Source organism: Macrobrachium nipponense, chromosome 1 (genome assembly GCF_015104395.2).
Source record: "Macrobrachium nipponense isolate FS-2020 chromosome 1, ASM1510439v2, whole genome shotgun sequence".
In the NCBI taxonomy this organism is placed as follows: Eukaryota; Metazoa; Arthropoda; class Malacostraca; order Decapoda; family Palaemonidae; genus Macrobrachium; species Macrobrachium nipponense.
In genome coordinates, this window is record NC_087200.1 from 77,404,157 (window position 1) to 77,429,642 (window position 25,486).

The window sequence follows — 25,486 nt, forward strand, 5'->3', positions numbered from 1 at the left end:
TTTTTCGTAAGTTGTATTTCAACACAGATCTTTCACATTCACAACTGACCCCTGATCCCCTTTATCTGCCGAGAGCAACCAGCTTCGCTGAACAGCAGCACCAATATGGAATCAATGTGCCTCGCTGTCGAACTTCTCAGTTCCAGAAGTCCTTTATCCCTCACTCCATTGGACTGTAGAACAACCTTCCAGTGGATGTCGTGCTGATGGAACTTCAGAAGCTCAAGCGGAAATACAATGCATTTTTACCATAATACTAGTCTTCTTGAATTTTAATATGTATTTATCGTTTATCTATTTATTTATTTTTTTCTGTATCTCACTTTACTTCCTCTTACTTCTTCCTAATGAACAAAATATTCTTTGAAAGCTTGAATTCGATTCAAGTCAATGGCCCCTGTGGCCTTGTTCCAAAAAAATAGGTTTCATCTACTATATTATTATTTATTAATAATAATAATAATAATGAATAATAATAATAATAATAATAATAATAATATATAATAATAATAATAATAATAGATATATTTATAGTATATATATATATATAAATACAAACACATACATACCTACACACACACACACACACATATATATTAATATATATATATATATATATATATATTTATAATATAAATATATAGCTATATATATATATTTATATATATATATATATATATATATATATATATATATATATATATGTGTGTGTGTGTGTGTGTGTGTGTGTGTGTGTGCGTCCTTACATGCATGTATGTACTATACAATTTTATATCTAAAAACTTATGTCCATATATATATATATATATATATATATATATATATATTATATAATGTACGTATATATATAAACATACAAACAGACACACGCATTATATATATATAGTATATATAGTTGCAGTTACAGACTAATCTCCATTGAAGCATAATTTCGATCATACTTTATTCTTTTCTTTTGTGATAGCAACTGCACTAAATGACCAAATGTATCTCAACATACACATCCATTTAGGAAGAGGTAAACAGAAGATACTCACATGTTCCTAAACTTTTGGTCCTTATACGAAGTTGTTTCTTGACTGGCTTCAGAGGATCCAACCATCTCTGTGGAAGATGATAATAATAATAAATAATAATAATAAAATAATAATAATAATAATAATAATATAATAATAATAAGAATAATAATAAATAATAAAATAATAATAATAATAATAATAATATAATAATAATAATAATAGTAATACCTTTATTCTCCAATAAAAGGTACACTCATACTATGTATATATACATATACATACATGTGTATATATAAATATATTTATATACATTTTTATATTTACATATATATAATATATATATATGAATATATTTTATATATTATATATTACATATTATATATTATATATATATATATATATATTTGTGTGTGTGTGTGTGTGTGTGTGTGTGTGTGTGTGCTGAGAGAGATAGACTAGTTACTGAATAGGGTATAGATCCACTATTAAAGTTTTACTTCTAGCAAAGCACGATTTCGATGATTTTAAATACATTTCGCCGCTACGATCGATGTCAGAGTTCTCAAATATCAGAAGGGTGGAACAGAAGTATATGACAAACACTTGGTCACTGGTTTAGTTGAAAGTCTGAATGCTCCTCGAGAGCGAATCCCTCTAAAATATGCACCCAACGTCTTGTTACGAAACATTCACTGGCACACGAAAAGGAGAGAGAGAGAGAGAGAGAGAGAGAGAGAGAGAGATTCTCGAAAAAATTTAATTGTTTACACACTCATTTAATATAAGATACATACACACACACACACACATATATATTATTATACATACAATACATACATACATTACATACATATAATAGATATATGTATATGTTAATGTATGTATGTATGTATGTATGTATGTATGTATGTATGTATGTGCTTCTATTACTATGAGACTCAGAGCCTCTGTCCCGGTGTTTTTCCGGAATAACTTTTTTCTGCGCATTTGACAAAGATATTATTTACCCATAGTATACTTTACATCCCAACTTAATTTTCGGCAGCTTTTATTAGAAAAAAATATATTCATAAGAGTAAAATATAGTAACCGAAGCCAGTGGTGGAACACACTAATGTATGAGTTCAAAGTTATACGTGACGTAAACATATAACGTCCCGACTCCTCCCATAAGATGATGACAACAAACAGCTGTCACTGATATTCTATTCTGAATGAATATTCGTACCTTGTCAAGGCTTCAAGAATGGCAGCTATGAAAAGTCATTGTCCCCATGATTGCAGGACAGCTTTTGTGATTCGACTTGCACAATTGTTTAGAAGTGAGGAGGCTTGTGGCAAACCCTACGTAAGCTTGAACAGGTAAATGAATAACAGGGTCCTTTTTTGGGTAAGGAGTACACCCGGACACCCAAGGCTACCAAGTTTTTGTCATTTGTTGACTTCCATAAGGTGCAGAAAGATAATTATGCATGATCTATAAAGCAATAGTTGTTGATTTCTTAGTAAAACATAACTTGCAGAACAACATTACAACTTGCTTTGCCAAGAAAAAAATGTCATGGGTTATAATACATCACTGAATGACCTCTATAGGTTCCAGTGCTTGACATGAAGTCTAAATGCTATAATCCAATCTAATCTTATGCAAGTATCTATTTATTACAATGATCGTCACGGTCATATTAGGAAAAATATCAAAGAAGTTACGACGAATGCCCAAGTTTTCTTCACTTTGTTAATTGATTTTTATTATATAATTTTTCAATGGAGAAAGAGTGATAGAATGTAATTTCTCGGATTACTTGTGGAAACCCTTTTCTTCAAGGATTCTAGTGACCTCATGGCATAAATCCTATATACTACAACTAATACTACTACCACTACTACAAAGTGCAAACAAGGAGTATTGGTTGTATTTCATTGTTGCCTGAGGTGGATACTTTTACACGGATAGCCAATCCTCCATTGAGAAGGAGGCAAGTTAATGACGTCATAAGTTACCTCCGTCATATCTTCGAAAGACATTCCTCTGAGATTGCTGGCGATGTCGACAAGAAGTCGGTGTAACTCTTATAATTACCAAAATTATGCAACTTTCGTAATACAGAATACAGTAAAAAATTTGGTAAGGATGTAAGATGCCCTGTGACAACGTGTCATCATTGTCAGGTACGTTGATAAAAGTTTATTCCGGAAAAAGACCAGGACACCGGCTGTGAATCTCATAGTAGTGTGTGTGTGTGTGCGTGTGCAGCCCTTAGAATCTTAAGGACTATTCTTAACTTTTGTTACGAAACATCTCTGGCATACACGGCAAGTCACTTTCGCGTAAGACAAATGCTAAAACACTATTTCCACTTCTAGATACTAGAATGAAGAACCCAAGATTTTTTGTGTAAAACCAGAACAAATTTTGAAAAAAACGCACCACTCCCCTTATTTGTCGATTTTTTTTATATACGAGTTAAATTAAGCCGTCCTATTCCAGAGTTTCCTGACGCCGAAAATTTATATACGTCATCTGTCGATACTGAATTATTCCTAGAAAGGATTATTTTCACAATAACTGAGCTCAACTGTAGTCTCTCAAAGTATTCGGCTAAAAACTCGAGGAAGGCGGAGTTTAAGAAGTTGGACAGCAGGGAACGATACAAAAGGAGTCACAAGGATTAGGATGTCTCTAAGATAGCGTGTGCTCACTTATCTCTAGGAGCAGGTTTTACTGTGCATTCACTGTGGCCTAATGATTTTGTCTAGCTTTCCTTTTAAACTCTTCCCCATTGTTGCTGTTTACAACTTCTGGTGGCAGTTTGTTTCATGTGTCATATATCTTGTACGTAAAGTTCAGCTCTAGTTAGTTCCACGTTGGACGAGTCGGTTTCGCGCTCGGCTACCAATCCGGTGGTCCGAACTTCGATTCTCGGCTCGGCCAACGCGGAACCAGAGGAATTTATTTCTGGTGATAGAAATTTATTTCTCGATATAATGTGGTTCGGATCCCACAATAAGCTGTAGGTCCCGTTGCTAGGTATCCAATCGGTTCCTAGTTACGTAAAAATATCTAATCCTTCGGGCCAGCCCTAGGAGAGCTGTTAAACAGCTCAGTGGTCTGGTAAAACTAAGATATACTTAACTTTTTTTTCAGCTCTAGTTTCCATCCATTATTTCTTGTCTGGTTTTCGTTTAACGAAAATAGGTTACTGTCTACCTTTGTTATGCCTTTCAGCATTTTGAATGTTTCTATTAGCTGTCCTCGCAATCGTCGTGTTTCTAAGTCATAAATGTTCAGGCTCTCTAGTCGTCTTTGGTAACCTATTTGCCTGATGGATGGATGGAATTAAGAAGACGAACAATTAGGATTGTCCAGATATAAAACACACACACACACACACACACACACACACACACACACACACAGAGAGAGAGAGAGAGAGAGAGAGAGAGAGAGAGAGAGAGAGAGAGAGAGAGAGAGAGAGAGAGAAGCAATATCTGATGAATGATTTTAGCCCGAGGGGAGAGTATCAACTCATGGAAGTCCTTCCGTTTTTAATTACATGATAAAACATTCTGACACGGTACAAATTAATACCTCCCTCTCTCTCTCTCTCTCTCTCTCTCTCTCTCTCTCTCTCTCTCTCTCTCTCTCTCTCTCCTTGTGACTTGGCTGGTCGCGCACCTAGCTCACAACTGGACGACTAGCGTTCGCGTTCGACTGTCCATTAGGGAAAAGGAGGGAGAGAGAGAGAGAGAGAGAGAGAGAGAGAGAGAGAGAGTGGAGGCAGTAAAATGACATGGCCTTAACGATATTCAGCAAATTCGCAGAAATCCAATAACAGCGTCGTGTTCAGAGGAATTCGCCGAAATTTATCAGAACTGAGTCAGATTCTCGAAAAGGGATCGAAGCAGCCAACAGCTTTAATGACTCCATTGAAATTTTTCGTGTCGAAGGCATCGGTCTCTCCTCCTATGTTCTGTCTCTTTCCTCGAGTTGATAGGTAGACCGGTCTACTGACCAAAGCTCGTACAATTAAATTTTCTCCGAATAACGGAATAACAATAATTCTTACAAGACGGAAGTTGCTGGTTGATAAAAAGAAAAAAAGCAGAAATTGTAGGTTGATGAAAACCAACAATACCAAAAGAATAGAACAAGTCACCCAAATATAAATTGAATAATACGTAGTTACTGCAAGATAAGTGTTTACAGAAACACAAGCACCAACAACACTATTATAAACTGGCATTTCTAACACCTGAGTTACTATATACAGTAAAATAATCCAATATTAAAACTACATCTCCATGGGAAGGAGGCTCCCTGTATATTAATGAGTTTCGACCAGAGAGAAATAACTAATGCATGTCTGGTGGCAATATTGATTATTTTCAATTTACATAATAATAATAATAATAATAATAATAATAATAATAATAATAATAATAATAATAATAATAATAATAATAATAATATACTTTTGTGGTCACCCCTCTCACTCCCGATATTAAATTTCCATTTGGGATTCGGGGTAGGGAAGCTTTTTACTTGATTGGCAAATGCATGAATAAATATTCATTACAAACTCCAAACCCGCGACTGACTATTGATGATTTTATGACGACTGGAAGTCAAGGCACTGATTGATATTGCACCCGTGAGTGTATACCTCGTACGGGTATTTTTGAGCTCTTTCATCCAGTACTTGTAAAATACAGAGCTATAGTGACAATTGTCTACAAAATTCCCAGCAAATCTACCCTGACCTCACCAGGAGCAAATGAGGTCTTATCAATAAGCAAGACCAACAACTGATGTCACTAGCTACGCCAAGAGGAACGAGTCACTAACTCTACCGCCATCTGCAGCTTCTTTCCAATTTCATAAAATAAAGGCCCGATTGCCAAGTAAGTTACGGGTTTTTCAGATAGGTTAATTACGGACAGAGGATTTAAATAAAATATTATTCATGACGTATTGCGATGAGCACGGTGGATACACTTCCACATTTCTCAAAAAATTTCGTTCTGAACAGTTATCTTCATCCGCTCTTTAACTTGTCCTTATCTGTGTTGCTTTGCTACTTGAATTTCATTATCTTTGCAACACATTTCGCTCCCAAATTACTACCGGAATAAAATAAAATTCGAGAGGGGTTACAATTTAGAGAAGATGACATCTGATTAATGTCTATAGACAATCATGAGGGGGGGCGGTTATGACACTGGCTTTGACGTCGCTGTCTCCGAATCCCCTTGAAGTGCATGATGACAGGTCAAAAATGACGGTAATAAGGAGAAAGGGTCCAAGTACAAACGTGAAATTCATAACCAACAGGCTTTTAGTAAACAATATCAGTATTGCAAAGGCGAATAGTAATCCTCATTACCCAGGTAATAATAATAATAATAATAATAATAATAATAATAATAATAGCAGTATTACAAAGGATATATGATAGTGATATCCATGTTACACAAGATAATAATAATATCGGTATTATCAAGGATAATGATATCGATGTTACTAAATACATAAAAATTATCAAGGCATAACAGAATCACATGATAAATAATAATAATAATAATAATAATAATAATAATAATAATAATAATAATAATAAACGGAGGGAATATAGTATGCCAAAAACAAAATATGGCGAATTCCGCGTGACATACGAGAACTGCCTTTCTGTGTTTTCCCTTAATAAAAGGAGCCATTCATATCCCAAATAGGCAAGTACGCTACGCTGAAGCCCCGTGGTTATCACCAGTTCTCCAATATTTCATTTTAACCAGCCTCTTATCGCACGCTAGGGAACCTTCTCTCTGCGGTATGATCGCTATTCTAAAGAAAACAAATTCTCGTATATCAATTATTCGCGTTATATATGTGTGTGTGTATATTATAATATAAATGTATACATACATACATATATTTGAATGTGTATGTGAGTATGTATACTATATATATATATATATACGTACATATATATATATACACACACACACACACACACACATATATATATATATATATATATATAGAGAGAGAGAGAGAGAGAGAGAGAGAGAGACAGAGACGAGAGAGAGAGAGAGAGAGTATACATCAATACATACACATTCAAATACATACAATGTCAAGAAAAAAAAAAAGACATTTTACAAAGGATTGGTGCATAAATAAAGGGGAAATTTACATTGCATATGTGCTAAGATGACAATAAAGTACTACGAAAATGTAAAGTTATGAAAGTGCCGCTTATGCCTAGTAATTTGACACAGGGAGGGAGGGAGGGAGGGGAGGGAGGGAGGGGAGGGAGGGAGGGAGTGGGTATTCATAGTGTTTTCGAGACGCGATATGGCTGTTCATGGAGAGAGTGAGGGAGGGAGGGGGGAGGAGGGGAGGGAGGGAGGGAGTGCTATTCATAAGTGTTTTCGCAAGACGCTGATCTGGACTGTCTTCAATGGAAGAGAGTAATTGTCTGTTAGAATCTTCTCTTTGGGTCGGGGTTGAACCAACACCTCAAAACCTGTATATTTTATAGGAATGGAATATGGCAATGGAATATACAGTCTAAGCCAAAGGCCAAGCACTGGGAGCTATGAGGCCATTCAGCTCTGAAAAGGAAATTGAGAATAGGTAAGTTTGAAGGTGTGACAGGAGAAAAACCTCGCAGTTGCACTATGGATTATCATTAGGAGAAGGTGGGCAGCAAGATGGATGAAAGATAATATGAAAAGAGGTACAGTAAAAGGAATGAAAGGGGTTGCAGTTAGGGGTCGGAGGGACGCTGCAAAAAAAACTTTAGTAATGTCTACAGTGCACCTTGTGAGGTGCACTTTCGGTACTACTTCCCAACGGGGTCGTATATTTTACAAATTCCTTTTTAGTGAATTAACTACGTACATTCAACGGAAAACACCGATGTTTTCATTATTTTTTCTTTCACACTAAACGCAATTACATTATTCTAACTGTTGTTATCAAAATAAAAAAATGTTTTCACCATTGTTTATTCTATCTAATACGACCAAAAACTGCAATATTATCTATCGCAAATATATATTTTTATGACGGTCAGCTTTCTTTTCTAATGATTAACTAGTTTGATCAACACAGACTTTTATCACATGAAATACAAGGGCTTTGATATATACTTCCTATGGCATTATCACGAGTTATCTAAGAATTCTGTCCATCCTATTAATGACCTTAAATTCCACATTAAAAGTCTTTTTCCTTTGCTTGTTTTTTTTTTTTTTTTTTGGGGGGGGCGGGTAAACTCCGGTTAGGAGAAACGGCTTAATCTACATACATACATATATACACACACAATATATATATTATACATATATATATGTATATATGTATATATATATTGTGTGTGTATGTATGTATGTATGTATATTAACCGCCGTTTCTCCTAACTGGAGTTTACCCTTCCCCCAAAAAACAAATAACGCAACAACCAAAAAAAAAAAAAAAAAAAAAGAAAGGAAAAAAAAAACGACTTTTAATGTGGAACTTTAAGATCATCAATAGGATGGACAGAATTCTTAGATAACTCTCGTGATAATGCCATAGAAGTATATCAAAGCCCTTGTATTTCATGTGATAAATTGGTTGCCAAGGTTTTCAGTAAAAATTGTATTCACGAATATAAATTAAGGAGTTAGAAATATAATATATGTATACACACACACACACACCTCATATATATATATATATATATATATATATATATATATATATATATATATATATATATATATATATAGAGGTGTGTGTGTGTATAAAACAGTCGATTAATATAACAAATGAACTATATAGTTCCATATGACAGTTACATCTACACTTTTCATATAGTTTTCCTTGGGTGCAGTTATTTCAAAGGTATATTTAATTCTATCTTGTTGGGCTGGCTGAGGCTCTATACCTGAAAAACGTATTTTTACACACACACACACACACACACACCTATATATATATATATATATATATATATATATATATATATATATATATATATATATATATTTATATAGGTGTGTGTGTGCGTGTGTGTATATACATATATTATATTTCTAACTCCTTAATTTATATTCGTGAATACAATTTTTACTGAAAACCTTGGCAACCAAAAAGTCAAGAAAACTGAAAGAAACTTTCCCTCCTAACGAGAAGAATTCCGGCAAGGCTTAGAGAATGCACAGAGAAAGCAAGCTCAGTGTTTTAAACATTGCACTGCAAACTGGGATAAGAATCTATCCAGTCATAAGTTCTTAAATATTCACCAAATTTAAAAATGTTACCAAATTTCTACCGTCTTTACGCTAAACGAAAACCAGTTAAGAAATAATGGATGGAAACTAGAACTGGAGAGATAAAACACATCCCATTGTGGGAACTTCTTTACATAAAAGATATGTGACACATGGAATAAACTGCCACCAGAAGTTGTAAACAGCAACAGTGTGGCAGAGCCTAAAAGAAAGCTAGACAGAATCGTTGGGACACTGTGAATCTACACAGTAAAACCTGCTCCTACAGATAAGTGAGCACACGATGTCTCCTCGGATGGACTAACAAGTCTTTGAGACATCCTAATCCTTGTAACTCCTTGTAACTCCTCACAATCGTCTCCATCGCCGTGTGACAAAGGGCCTCTGCGAAATCCCGCGCTTTATCTGCTTATCTCCAGCTTCCTTTTTCCATTTTCGCTTACTCGGGGAGTGAACCTACAAACTACTTTGTTGTTCTTGTTGCAGGGGTAAGAAAGGTCTAAGGAAAACCTAAAAAGGTTTGAAAAAGGTGTTTCGCTTTGCGTTAAAGATACAGGAATTTTAGGATAGGATATTTATGATTTATTCATTAGAATGAAAATGTAAAAAAATAAATAAAAAGTTGTTAAACAGTACAGAACAATAATTTCTAATAAAATCTAACGTATCTATTTTAATTTTCGTTGATGAAACAACGCTCTATTTGACCGCAGATTTTAGCAAGTGCTTCGAGTAAGTTGGAGGCCGGATCACGCCTTACCATCAAGGTAAGTCTTGATCTTCCAGGTTTTCTGGTGCCCACGAGACCCCAATTAATACTACCGCAAGGGTTTCTGGTGCCCACAAGACCCCCAATGAATACTACCACAAGGCTTTCTGGTGCCCACAACACTCCACTAAATACTACCGCAAGGCTTTCTGGTGCCCACACGACCCCCAATGAATACTACAGCAAGACTTTCTGGTGCCCACAAGACCCCCAATGCATACTACCACAAGGCTTTCTGGTGCCCACAACACTCCACTAAATACTACCGCAAGGCTTTCTGGTGCCCACAAGACCCCCAATGAATACTACCGCAAGACTTTCTGGTGCCCACAAGTCCCCCAATGAATACTACCGCAAGACTTTCTGGTGCCCACAACACTCCACTAAATACTACCGCAAGGCTTTCTGGTGCCCAACACTCCACTAAATACTACCACAAGGTTTCTGGTGCCACAACACTCCACTAAATACTACCGCAAGGCTTTCTGGTGCCCACAACACTCCACTAAATACTACCACAAGGCTTTCTGGTGCCCACAACACTCCACTAAATACTACCGCAAGGCTTTCTGGTGCCCACAAGACCCCCAATGCATACTACCGCAAGACTTTCTGGTGCCCACAAGTCCCCCAATGAATACTACCGCAAGGGTTATGCGAAAAAACTTTACTGTGCCAACGCTATGATCAAGAGTTGTTACTTTGGGATGAAATGTGTCAAACATACAGAACTTTTCTACAGTAAAATTATATATACAATGGACGCAAACTGACTCTCAACCCCTCCATTTGTTATTGAAGTATTTTTAGGTTTCATTTCCACAGAAACCTATGAAATCCGAAAAGAGAGGTACGGATAATTCATCTCAGTTTACCTACGTTCCACTGTCCTATACTCAAAAATTAAATAAATACTGTGATTGCTGCATGTCAAATTATACATTTACTAGAGGATGCTGGCTCACTGCCTTTCCCTCTGGTCACTTTTGTCATCGGCTAACTATTCAAAATGGGGGTGAATTAATAATGGTGTTCGCTGGGTTCAGAACACAACCGGAACACTTACAACGAGGCAGCTCCATTAAATACATATAAGTGGCATCTAAGGGTGGGATGGGGTCGGGGGGACTGTGGAAAAGCGCCGAACAAACAAAAGCATTATTCAAGCTCTGTGATGGAGTGGGAGGGAGGTTTGGCCATTCGAGAATGAAGCGTTCCTTGCGCAACACAAAAGCATCATTCAAGCCTTGCGGGAGTGGGCGTCACGAGAAACTCCCAACAATATCACTTTTTGTTCAGAAACTCCCAACAATATCACTTTTTGTTCAAAAACAAAATTAATTGCTTAGTGAAAAGGCCTCTTTTTTTATATCAAATTTTTTCCAAAACAAATTTTATTGCTTAGGGCAAAGGCCTCTTTTTTTTATATGAATTTTTCTTGCAAAACAAAATTTATTGCTTAGTGCAAAGGCCTCTTTTTATTATATCAATTTTTTTTTCAAAACAAAATTGATTGCTTGGTGCAAAGGCCTCTTTTTTTTATATGAATTTCTCTTTCAAAACAAAATTTATTGTTTATTGCAAAGGTCGCAGTTTTTTTTTATCTTTTTTGAATATTTGAAAATTGGTGCAAAGGTCTTTTTTATTTTTTTAATGAAAATTTTCTTTCAAAACAAAATTTATTGTTTAGTGCAAAGGCCTCTTTTTTATATGAATTTTTCTTTCAAAACAAAATTTATTGTTTAGTGCAAAGGTCTCTTTTTATTATATCAATTTTTCTTTCAAAACATAATTTATTGCTAAGTGCAAAGTCCTTTTTTTTCCTGTGGTATCCTTTTTTTTTTTCCTGTGGTAAGGGGCGTAACAATAAATTCCGATTGAAATCATTTCAAAAATACAAAACTTCGTGTTCAGACCAAAAGAATGAGTCAAGCTGCATGGGGGGTGGGGGGGGAGGGGGGGTCGGTTTAGACATGAGCTTCCAATTAAAATGAAATTTATTCCCAAAATGGGGGAGGGGGTGGTTATGACAGAAATTCTAAGAAAACTATAAACTTCGTTTTAAATGACAAGATATCCCAAGTGAGGTATAAATCCCTCTGAAAATGGCAAGATAATCTAAAAATATAAAATAATTCAAAAAGATTCTTAACCTAAAAATATTATTTCCTAGCCCTGCGAAAGGATGTAATGAGATTCAGACAAGAGTTTCTGGTAAATCAGGATTATTCCTAAATTTTTTATTATTATTAATTATTAATATATTATTATTATTATTATTATTATTATTATTATTATTTGTAAATCAATGATTCTCATTCTATTAGTCTTCATAAAAAAAATGTTTTTTTTTTTTTAACTAACTTTAAACTTCATTCACTCCAGCAGAAAAGTGTAACTTTATTTTGTCACAAATTTGCTACAGCTACACTGACACAAAGTGCCAACCTAAGGCTGCATCTACACCAAGAACATCGAATCGACTCAATTCATGAAGAATCAACACGATTCGTGATTCGTCTTGATACGCCACACTAATTTCAATGTAACTGTTGACACCGAGCAAATCGGCATGATTTGAATCAATTCGATTCGCTTGGTGTCAACGGTTACATTGCAATTAGTGTGGCGAATCAAGACGAATCACGAATCGTATTGACTCTTCATGAATTGAATCGATTCGATTTGCTTGGTGTAAACGCAGCCTAAAGGCCAAGCAATCACTAACCACCATGCATGTAGGTAGACTCTATATAAAATTAGAATGAGTTTTATTCTGGTCTATAACAAAACACATTGAATAAAACATCAACGCGTACGGAATGGAACATAAAACTTAGGCCAAAGGCCTAGCACTGGGACCTATGAGGTTATTCACCGCTTAAAGGGAAACTGAAAGTAAAGGAAGCTTGACAGGTGTAACAGGAGGAAAACCTGGCAGTTGCACTATGAAACAAGTGTTAAGAGAAGACGGAAGAAAGTGAATATGAACGGAGGAACAGTCAAAGTAATGAAAGGGGTTGCAGCTAGGGTGCCGATGGGACGCTGCAAAGAACCTTAGGTAAATGCATGCATACAGTATCACATTTGCCTCAGTGGCGTGGTCGGTATGGTGTTGACGTGGCACCTTGGTGGCCGCGAGTTCGATTCTCGGCCATTCCATTGAGGAGTCAGAGATGTGTACTTCTGGCGATGGAAGTTCACTCTCGACGTCGTTCGGAAGTCGCGTAAAGCGTTGGTCCCGTTGCTGAATAACCAGTGGTTCCATGCAACGTAAAAACACCACACAAACAAACAAACCTGAGATCATAAACTGCGCTGAAAACTTAGCATGAGGAAAAAAGAACAGGAAAGTGTCAAGTTTTCCACTGGACATATTCTGAAAAACAAAACGAAAACGAACCATCGCTGGTGGTTCAAACAGAAAAAGGCTCAGAAAGTTCTTACGCGGGTTTCAAGTTTGTCTGAGAACCTCTTACAAGTTGCGTAACTTCCCGAGGACACATTTTTAGAGAGAGAAGAGAAGTGACTTCTCTCTTCTCGCTTCTTATTGAAAAGACAGAAGGATTTCCATATGAAGTCTTTTCACGAATGAAGTACCTCACCCCAAAAAGTTATCACCAAAGGAAAGTTGGGGCAATAACTTTCTAATGACGAAATATGCTTTCCGGAATGCTTTCTTTCATAAGTGTCACTACATTTCACCTAAAAATATATAAAATACCTTGAAATAAAACCCTTTTCCAAAGAGAGTTGTGTATAGAATCAACTTACAAAGGGCTCTTTTATTTTCGTAAACAAAAGAGATAAAATTGATACATGGATAACGAGAGAGAGAGAGAGAGAGAAGAGAGAGAGAGAGAGGGGGGGGGGGGGGCAGTTTACTGGAGGGAGGGGGGGGGTGGGGGGGGGGGGGGTTTCTATGCGGTATGACAAGCGTCACCCTTGAGCTCCCATCGGCATGAACTTTTCTACCTTTAATTTTTCTTTGGTTTTCCAACGACTTTCTCACCTTTAATTTTCTTTGGTTTCCTCGAGTGCTGCCCCGCTCTGCTGTCCAACTTCTTTAACTTTATCTAGCTCCAATTTAAGATATGGCGTCCCGCTTTTTTCAAGAAAAAGTCTCAGTACTCGGTTACATCTCGGGAAAATGCGCCCGAGGCCATCTTCCTGCATCAATGGTCCTACTCACGAAAGCAGAACTTAAGGTAGAGCCCAAAGCTTGAAATGTGCCTCTCTCTACTCTACCTACCGACACGCTGTCAAGATCAAGCCCCATGAATGATCTCATATCCCTTAACTTGAAGACATCCGTCCTCAGCATCATTCAATGTGGAGATGGTGGTATGATGACTAAATAATTCTAAAACATTAAGTGGCAACATTCAATATTGTTTTTATACTGTACAGGACATATAAATTAATTATAAATATATCTATATACATTTAGTACAAATATATCAGTGATTATCCCAAGAAAAATTATGGTAATATTCTAAAATAAGTAAAAAATTACGTTAGTTTCTTCGGCGCAATCGAGTTTTCTGTATGAGCCGCGGCCCTTGAAGCTTTCAGCTAGGGCCCAGTGGTAGCCTGTCCTAAAGCGCAGCCAGACGCACGATTATGTATAACTTTATCCTTAAATAAAAAAATAAACTAGTGAGGTTAGATGGCTGCAATTTGGCATGTTCGATGATTGGAAGGTGGATGGTATGGTCAATATGTGCAGCCCTCTAGCCTTAGGGAAGAAAGAAAAAGTGTAGACGGACAGACTAAGCCGTCACAATAGATTTCTTTGACAGAAAACTAAAAGTCGAAATGGCAAGTCCTAACACTAGGAATGTTGTTTGTCGTCCGAAAGAGCGAACAAAGGTATATACCTCCATTCTGGAAGCTTATAACGGGGCCACTAGTGAGAGAGGCTGGCACCGAGCAGGACGACAGACTATCGTTTATACATACGAAAAATATAACTAAAATTACTATATATGTATGTATGTATGTATGTATATACCGTACGTATTTATGTATATATCTTACGGGCATTTTGCAAAATTGGTCATTTTACAAAATGGCCGGCCATTATGCAAAAGGACCAAATTCGTGGTCATTTTGCAAAATGACTTAAATTTCTCAACATTTTTCAAAACGACCAATATTTTGGTCAGTTTACAAAATTATCGTTGGTGAGTTTACAAAATGTCCATACAGCAAGCAGCCAGATTGAATAAAAAGCGAGGGAATGATAAAACGTAGTAAACATAACTAATTTTATTCATTTTTAGAAAATACAACTTTCAAATACATCAAAAAGTATAAAGTTTTAGCAAGTAACTAGTTGAATGCACACAAAGTATTACGTTGGTCATCTTCTCCTGGCTTTCAGCAGTGCCTTACTGACAACAGTGTCACCAGTCAGCTCCCATTACTATTGTGGAGAGAGAGGGTGGGGGAGAGGGGGGGAGGATAATAAGTGAATGATCGACAATTATACAGTACAATTACCCGTAGTGGGAAACGAGTAAATGAACCAATATTATAAGAGATGATTTACAGAAGTTGGTCTTCTCCTGGCTTTCAGCAGTGCCTTACTGACAACAGTGTCACCAGTCAGCTCCCATTACTATTGTGGAGAGAGAGATGTGTGTGTGTGTGTGTGGGGGGGGGGGGGGGGGGGGGAGAAATAATAAGTGAATGATCGACAATTATACAGTACAATTACCCGTAGTGGGAAACGAGTAAATGAACCAGTAAATGAACCAATATTATAAGAGATGATTTGCAGAAGTGAATGACAAGCTTTTTTCCATCTGGCTGCTTACTGTATGGAGATTTTGTAAACGGACCAACAATAATACTGTTTATTTTGTAAACTGACCAAAATCTTGGTCGTTTTGCAAAATGTTGAGAAATTTAGGTCATTTTGCAAAATGACTACGAATTTGGTCCTTTTGCATAATGGCCGGCCATTTTGTGAAATGACCAATTTTGCAAAATGGCCGTAACATATATACATAATTTATATTCATATTATATAATAGATATATATATAATATATATTAATTATATATTATATGAATAATAAATTACGTATATATACATAATTACGTACGGTATATACATATACATAACATACATACACACACATAATATACATATATATATATATATATATATATATATATATAATATATATATATATATAAAGGTTTTTGCCACGAAGGAAAAAATGAAAAAGCGAGATAGCCAAGTACTTTCGGTCCTGTTCGGACCCTTTACAGGACCGAAAGTACTTGGCTATCTCGCTTTTTCATCTTTTCCTACGTGGCAAAAAACCTTTATTTATACATAGCATCACGTTTTATATACTTCGTGATCAAGTTATTCATATATATATATATATAATATATATATATATATATATATATATATATATATATATATATATATATATATATATATACACTAAAGTGGGCGTTTGAAATAAGTAGCAAGGTTTCGTCTGGCGATCAACAAACCTGCCATAATCATGGCTACCACAGTACAAAAACACCGCGACAGAGGAAATTATATGAAGCTAGAAACATTAATCAAATAATTACTGGAGCCCTTATAATCTAAATCTAGTTTTAAATGAAGCTAAAACGAAAACCTGAAAACAAATTTATAAAATAAATCAATATTTTAGCAATAAGTACAGTGTTACTCAGGTACAGTATATCATACATACATTGGAAGTACGAAAACAAAACCCTCAAATTCCTATTCTTGGTTTTGCCTCATTCCTGTTTGACTGAACCAATAATACGCTGTAAATGTATTGCTTCGTTTACATGCTTTTTTATCGTAATGAAAAACTGCCAACATGTTGCTAACCAAATCCCTTGAGAGTAAGCATAATTATCAACTCACAAAATACTTACTTACCCTAATGAAAAAGCTACATACAAGTTTAAATATTTCTAGGAATCTTTGGCGAAAAAAACCAGTTGTCAAATGAAGAGATCTGAGTAAATAAGCTACTTACATATATTCAATCAGTTTCAACATACTATTTACTACCATGCAATATCTGGTATTTTATGAACTTTTCAATAATGAGAGTTTTCTCTTCCAGGAAAATATTTAACAATTTCACTACTCAATAAAAGGCACAGTATTCATTCACTCTAGAGAGGAACATTTTCCCTTTGTGAATAACAACCATTTCTAATTAAAATTTAGAACGTTTTCCCGTAAGGTTGTTTGCAAAAAATGAAAAGCTGTTGTAAAAAAAGTCTGGATTTCACTTTGAAATCTACTGGGGATATCTCTCAAGCAACTAAATTGTTTAGGAAGTCGAGTTCTTAAAAATATGGAATCCTTTAAAAGAAAAATCGGATATTATTTTCTTCCATGACAAAGCATTTCCCAATTTCGTATCATGGGAACAAAATATATAATCTATATATATATATATATATATATATATATATATATAAAATATATAATATATATATATATATATATATATAATATATATATATATATATACATATATATATATATATATATTATATACTATATAATATATATAATATATATATATATATATATATATATATTATTACTACTCAACTAAAAATTTTCATGGTAAGACAAAATGCAAATAAAAAAAAACTCGTCGACATAATACTCCTGTTTTTTTTTTCTTTCTTTTTTTACTACAACACCTTAACATATCGTAGGCAAGAAAGCACACAGACCACGCCTAGTGGGTGGGTAACTAACCTTCTTCATTAGGGCGCCCTCCAACTATAAAAAAAGAAGGGAAAACAAGGTATTACTTATCACATTCATAATGCAAAGGGGTTATGGCACAAATAACATGAAAATTTACACTCTTAAAACAAATCATCTAGTATTACTGAAAGTCATCACAAACTGGATAAGATCACTCACTTAACAAGAAGCTTCATACAGGGATGATGAATAAATGGATACATACCATCATGAGCATGTATCCAAAAAGAAATGAGGCATATATATAGATATAAATGTATACGTATAATGAACAATTATTTTTTTACAATACCATCACGCAATACCAGCGCGTTTCAATAAATAAAATAAATAATGTATGTATGTATGTATATTGTTATTATATATATATATATATATATATATATATATATATATAATATATCTCTGTTGGCTGATTGGATAGCGTCACTGACTGTCCTGATTTCGTCCCGTCCACCTGGACGGTGGTTCGATCCCATGGGGGGACGAAATTGTTATCAACTTAAAAATTCCCCTTCGGTACATATAAAGTCACCCATCCGTAGATGAGATAATGATGAAAAAGAAATGGGAGAGATGGCTTGGACTTGTACTTCGCACAACCCTTCTGAGAATATAACGTGATATTATCAGCTGGGCTCCTGTAGGCACCAGAAGAGCTGGAAGAACCAGAACTACTTGGATGAGAGTCGTGAGAAGGGAGACTGGATATGAGTGGAGATTTGTGGAAGATAAAGCACAAGAAAGAAGGGTAGCGGAATTTCGAAGAGAGCCCCTTGCGTCACACAAATATGCATATATACAGTATGAAAGGAGCACAAACCGGTAATTCTTTCTAAAATATGGAATTTAAACCAACGGCCAAGAGCTAGAACCAATGAGGTCATTCAGCATTGAAACTGAAAGAGAGTAAAAAGGTCTGAATGGAGTGACAGGAGGAAAATCTCGCAGTTGCACTAATAAATAATTGTTAGAAGAAAGTAGAAAGTAAGATGGAAGAAAGGGGAAATGAATGAAGGTAAAGTAAATGGAATGAAAGAGGTTGCAGCTTTGGGCCAAGGGGACGCTGCAAAGAACCTTAAGTAATGCCTACAGTGCACCGCACGAGGTGACCTGACGGCACTACCCCCAGCAATTCTTTCTAAGCATATTCGTGCACTCACAGAATACATAATATATACGATCATATTAGATAAACTATTTTTCTAGTTTTATAGAGCACTCATACATCTGAAAGTTGATTTCTTGAAAATTATGCCCCAATTACCATGCCACTAAATCAACCCTCCAATTACAACCAATCTAAGCACCGTTCTCTGAATACGTGTGAATGAACCAACTATGAAATTTAAGCTCTTAATGAGATGGGGGCATTACAGTATAAATATAAACTGTCCGAGACTAAAACTCTATTCAGTCGAGTGACTAAATGAACCAGCAATTGAAGTACCTCACTCATTCTGCGTCCCTAAGGATTACAAGGGCAGAATTATAAATGGTTCACGAAATGCTATCCTTAACCTCCTCAACATGAACCATGTTTAGTAAAGCGCAAATTGCCAAATCTTTATATCAAAACACTTCTTGGGGATGGCCGCGAATAACCACGAACGCACACACACGCACACATATACGTATATATATATATGTGAATAACTTGATCAAGAAGTATATAAAACGTGATGCTATGTATAAATAAAGGTTTTTTGCCACGAAGGAAAAAATGAAAAATAAAAGCGAGATAGCCGCTTTTTTATTTTTTCCTTCGTGGCAAAAAACCTTTATTTACGTATATATATATTATATATTATTCCTATATATATATATATATATATATATAGACATATACACACAGACACAAAGACACACACACACACACACACACACACATATATATATATCTATATATATATATATATATATATATATATATATATAGTGTGTGTGTGTGTGTGCGTGTACGCACGCGCATATAACTTCAATACAAATACACTAATCAAACAAAACCGTAAAAGTTGTTTCATATATAAACAAAATGTTACAAAACGCTTCACTTCTGCCTATAAGATATGAGAGGAAAGATTGAAGAGGAAAATCTAGATATATTTTAGATTACATATTTCGTGGTTGCTAACATGACCAATGATTCTTTCATCTCTCGGCCTTTTGTAACGAACCCATTCATAACCTACAAATGCAGAAAGGTATTCACCACTTGTAAATAACAAGACCACCACGTCAAAAAGAAAAATAAATAAAAAAATAAAATACATAAATAAAACTACTTCGTAACGACGGAAGAGAAGTGGGCAAGGGGTGGGGTGGGGGGGGGTGGGGTGGGGGGGGGGGGTTGAAAATGGAGCTGCCTTAGTTCTTTTGCCTTGGGAAGGATGCTAATTGGGAAAAGGGAACAGCATAAACGCCACCCAAAATGACGGGAGGAGGGAAGGACCTCAAGAATGATTAGGCAAACAATGGCTACTTGATTAGGGACTTCCTCCTCTTCTCCTCCTCTAGCTTCCTACTCTCTCTCTCTCTCTCTCTCTCTCTCTCTCTCTCTCTCCTCTCTCTCTCTCTCTCTCTGAGATATAATGAAGTCTTAAAAGCTGCTATTCAGGACTCACATGAAGCAAGTCCATTATTGCTCTCTCGTTGTCAGTATATGAATACTCAAGCAGCATTGAAGACCACTGTCCTTTCTCTTATTATCATTATAATTATTATTACTATTATTATTACTATTATTTATTATTATTATTGCACAAATGAGTTGACCCGCCAATTCATATCCCCTAACCAACAGCGGGAGAAAATATTGTGAGCGCTTTTCTATTAAAAATTTATTCCACAAGTAATCTAGGCCCGTGAATTACATACATAGGTGCTAGTCGACGGTTTTGGGTCTCTTATCTAACTCTCTCACATACATTATATATAAATATAATTGTAAAAAAATATATGTATTTTATATATATATATATATATATCTTTATATAGATATTAATATATATATATATATATATATAGGTATATACATATTAATATATAGAATATAAATATATATATATATATATATATATATATATATAAATATTATGCATATAATCCATATCCAACAAGAGTGTAACCATCTACGAGATATACGATTAGATTCTCTCTCTCTCTCTCTCTCTCTCTCTCTCTCTCTCTCTCTCTCTCTCTCTCTCTCTCAAATGATCACAAGCATTTCGTACAAAATTAAATTTGTCACAGATTATTCAAGTATGCAATTTTCGTTCCGGGCTGAATTGCATCTGCGGGATAATTTTAGCATAAAACTAAAGGATACATTACATAGTCCCTCATGAATGTTTCACTCAAGATGTAAGAAACAGGCCGAAGGACATACAGAGAGCTACATAGATGGGAAGATGGATAGATAGATGGACAGACTGGTATTCGTCAGCTTAAGAGCTTTTAAAATTAATTTTAAAATCGGCGGAATGTAGAGTTGCTCGTTCTCTGAGAGACTCGACTGATCAAATCAGCTGACAACCGACGCCGTGGCGTGACTTCCGTACACATTTGTGGGAATAGGAGTCTTGATGGGCACAACGAGGTTAGATAAGTGGTGATGTAATTAACGATGTTAAAAAGCAGTGAAAAAAAGAGGTTTACTGTTTATCAAAAACAGAAGAGGGTGACCTTACAATCACGTCGAAACTGAGAAATGGGTCAGTGATTCACTAGAATGTCTTATATTCAACAAAGTCAAGTGAAAGGTGAAACAGCATAAAAAGGCCTCCTGTTTTATTAATGTTATCATTTTCATTTCAGTAGATGAAACCTATTAACATGGAACAAGCACACACAGGCCATTAACTTGAAATTCAAACTTCCAAAGAATATTGGTTCCAACCTCCCACTGCAGACACCACACTGCAGCAGTAACTGATCATGATACTGAGCCAGTGATTTTTCATCACTCTGGGTGAGACGCGAACCCGCGATATCTGAACGGCATGCCACGGCACTAAGCACTACACCAGCGCACTAGTATAAATAGTTCTCCACAAAAGGGTAAATAGGTCCCATATACATTGAAGATGTTCAATATAGAAGCCCATGCAAAAACGTAAGGAATTATAAAGGCTTCGCAAATTCAACTTTTTGGTGTATATTATTATTATTCTGTAGTATTGACAAAACATTACATATGTTGCAATACCATATTTACATTTGGTTTGCACAAAACAGTTGTTTTTAATCTATAACAATAACACATTTCACAGATACATTATAAAATATTTTGTCCATAAAAAGGAAAATATTCTCATTCATAATATCTAGCTACTAATCAAACACCTCAACAAGCCCCTCAAACACCAACACCAAAATAAAAGATAACCCTTATTATATTTATCTACTTTCTATATTTTTTTTTTTTACATGGCTGTATGACAGTCTACTGTAAGGGAATAAATGAGGGTCAAATAAATAAATTAAAAAATAGTGAAAGAGCCATAAATCAACTAGGTGTTTGAAGATTGACTTACAGATTAAGAAAAATTTTTTTATGGCTTTTAAGAGTTACACATATCTATACACAAGCAACTGTTCTTGGAAGAAATGAAGTGAAGATCTACGTTTCTCCTTTACAAAGGAGTTCTAAGCCTCAGGAAGATTGCTTTCCCAATTATTCCACTCAGCCGCTCAGACTCCAACTGTGATATGGGTTCTCATGGGGCTACGGTCTTGGATGAAGAGGAAAGAAATGACTAATGGTTAAAGGGCAATAGGGGGCGAGTAAAACCGGGAATGATAAAGGATATGTGACAGTAAAGGTATTCAAAAGTTAATTCATTATTATTATAAATGATAAATTATCATTATTATTGGAAGGAGACCCCTTTTCAAACAAGTGTTAATGAAAGATATTACTGCATCAGCTGCATTTAACTTGTAAATAGTTTTTTCTATGTTTTTTTTTCTGTAAATAGTCTTCTCTTATCGTTTAACAAGTTAAATGTAGCTGATTCAGCTATATCTTTCAATAATAATAATAATAATAATAATAATAATAATAATAATAATAAACGAAATCAGATTTTACCTTGTTGCAAAGAACTCAAAATCCAAAAGGAGTCAAAGCCAAGGTAAAGCGGCTGAGGAAGGTCAAAATGAATTGAAACAGTTTAGACAGCATGGGAGGTCAAATTGGAGCGTCCTAAAAGATCTAAATATCTCACACTGCGACAACACATCAAAAGGGGAAAAGTGCTGTAAAAAGGGAGCGAGATGAAAACGACGACAAACGATAATCCCTGACGTTAGAGACGTTACGTACGGCCTTGAAACTGATAAAAGTATATCTTAGTTTAACCAGACCACTGAGCTGTTTAACAGCTCTCCTAGGGCTGGCCGAAGGATTAGATATTTTTTCGTGGCTAGGAACCAAACGGTTACTAGCAACGGGACCTACAGTTTATTGTGGAATCCGAACCACATTATATCGAGAAATTAACTCCTCTGATTCCTTTCTGTTGTGTGTAATAATAATAATAATAATAATAATAATAATAATAATAATAATAATAATAATATTATTATTATTATCATTATTATTATTATTCTGATTCCGCGCTGGCAGGGTCAGGAATCGAACCTCGGACCGCCAGGTTGGTAGTCGAGCGCGAAAACCACTCGTCCAACGTGGGACTTGAAACTATGACAAAGGTAACTACATTTTGCATATTTATATAAGGCGTAATGATGAGAGAGGCTGACCGCGGTTTGGACAACAACAGTCTAAACATGGAGTTTACAGCCTGCAGAGAGAGAGAGAGAGAGAGAGAGAGAGAGAGAGAGAGAGAGAGAGAGAATTAAAACGATATCAATTACGCTAGCTATTACACTAGTCTAAAAAACTTTGACATGAATACTCCAGAGAGAGAGAGAGAGAGAGAGAGAGAGAGAGAGAGAGAGAGAGAGAGTCATGGACGAAAAAAAGGCCAAGAAGACGGACTTTTCCGATAAAGCCATAACAACAGCCGAAGGGGAAAAAAAAAAATCCCGAGCTGAGAAAGCGAGAAAGATTTCTTGCGGTTCAAAAGGAGGAACCTGTTGCATCTGGATCTGGGAGAGATGGAGAGACCACGATCTATCATATGAACGAAGTCGTCCAAGTGGGCGGAGAAGGTCTACAGGAAGATGCAATATGGTCAATAAAGGTTACATGGGACTAAGAGCTCTCTCTCTCTCTCCCTCAAGCCCCTTTTCTCTGCAATTGGAAAAAAGCTTTTAAGGGAAATCGCCAAATGCTCTATGAAGATATGGACACTCTCTCTCTCTCTCTCTCTCTCTCTTTCCATGGCTTCGGGTAATCCCCTAGCGTGAATACAAGGATAAGATTTTTATACAATTTTCTTTCTGCAGCGTAGATAATTATAATTCGAAGGGTCTCTCTCTCTCTCTCTCTCTCTCTCTTCTCTCTCTCTCTCTCTCTCTCTGTATGGCCTCGTCGAGGTAACCCCCTTACCTGAATACAGTGGTGAGAAATCTAAGATTTATTTTGAAGCAATCCCCTAGCGTGAATACAGTGATGAGAAATTTATGTTTCCTTGTGTATTTGTAGATAAATCGCATGCGGTCTCTCTCTCTCTCTCTCTCTCTCTCTGGGCGGAGAAGGTGTAATGGAAGGCGCCATATGGCTATATATACAATATGTACTCTTTCTCTCTCCCTACTCCGAACCACTCCCACATACCAAGAGTAATTCTATCAATTACATCAGTCACATGACTCATTTTTACCGCCACAGACCAAATTTTCCCCCACGTTACTACCTTTGGTAAATCAGCATTTCTTTTATCTTTTATTTTATTTCTTTAGGTAAGAAACAAGCTGAACATGTACACATACCAAAATCAATGAGTGTACAGTGCTCATCTTTATTTAGCACCTAACGGAAATAGCTTAAGCATTTTATTTTTGTGATACAAGGTCCGAATTGACGGCAATTTGAGATCCTTGTATGTAGACATCGCACAATTTCCTTATTTCTGTCTGGTAGGGTCAACTCTTTCATTAATTGCTACTTGCCTTTCCCTTTATTTACTTCTTTACTCTTTTACTATTTTCAAAACGTAAAGTCATTCTCCATTTTTTCCCTACGCGTTTCTGTGGTTTGATTTCATTGGTTTGATTTCATAATACTGTTACATTATTACTCATTATGGAACTTTTCATTATAGTAAGTTTTATTTCCCGTCTACCGAGTTAATCTCATTTTGTAGAAGTGAGACATCAGTTTTAATACAATTTGTATGAATTTCTAAAAGTACTTTGGTCGCAATTTCCAGCATGAAAATTGGGTTTTGTATTTTACTTTTTAAATTAGCACCCTCCACTGCGATATATTAAAACATTCATATAATATGCATTATATATTATAAATATATATTATTAAATTATATTATATTATTATATATATATTTATTACTATATATAATACATATATTATATATTTAATATATAATATATTATATATTACACATACCACCCATACAACATTACATACTTGCACTAACACACTGAAATATATATTATATATATATATATAATATATATATATATATATATATATATATATATA

The 25,486-nt window shown here is 35.3% G+C and overlaps 1 protein-coding gene across 7 annotated transcripts in view; it reads right to left on the minus strand.

Moving 5' to 3' along the window:
- Positions 1-25,486, minus strand: part of LOC135219392 (tyrosine-protein phosphatase non-receptor type 4-like) — a 523,112-nt gene that overhangs the window by 249,462 nt on the left and 248,164 nt on the right. For 6 of the 7 annotated variants that reach the window (XM_064256132.1, XM_064256131.1, XM_064256135.1 and 3 more), the window contains 2 exons: positions 17,842-17,865; positions 1,038-1,104 (listed from right to left, as the gene is read on the minus strand). In XM_064256132.1, coding sequence (XP_064112202.1) covers positions 1,038-1,104; positions 17,842-17,865 — 91 coding nt within the window. The remainder of the gene's footprint in view (positions 1-1,037; positions 1,105-17,841; positions 17,866-25,486) is intronic. The other variant, XM_064256130.1, reaches the window with a different exon arrangement.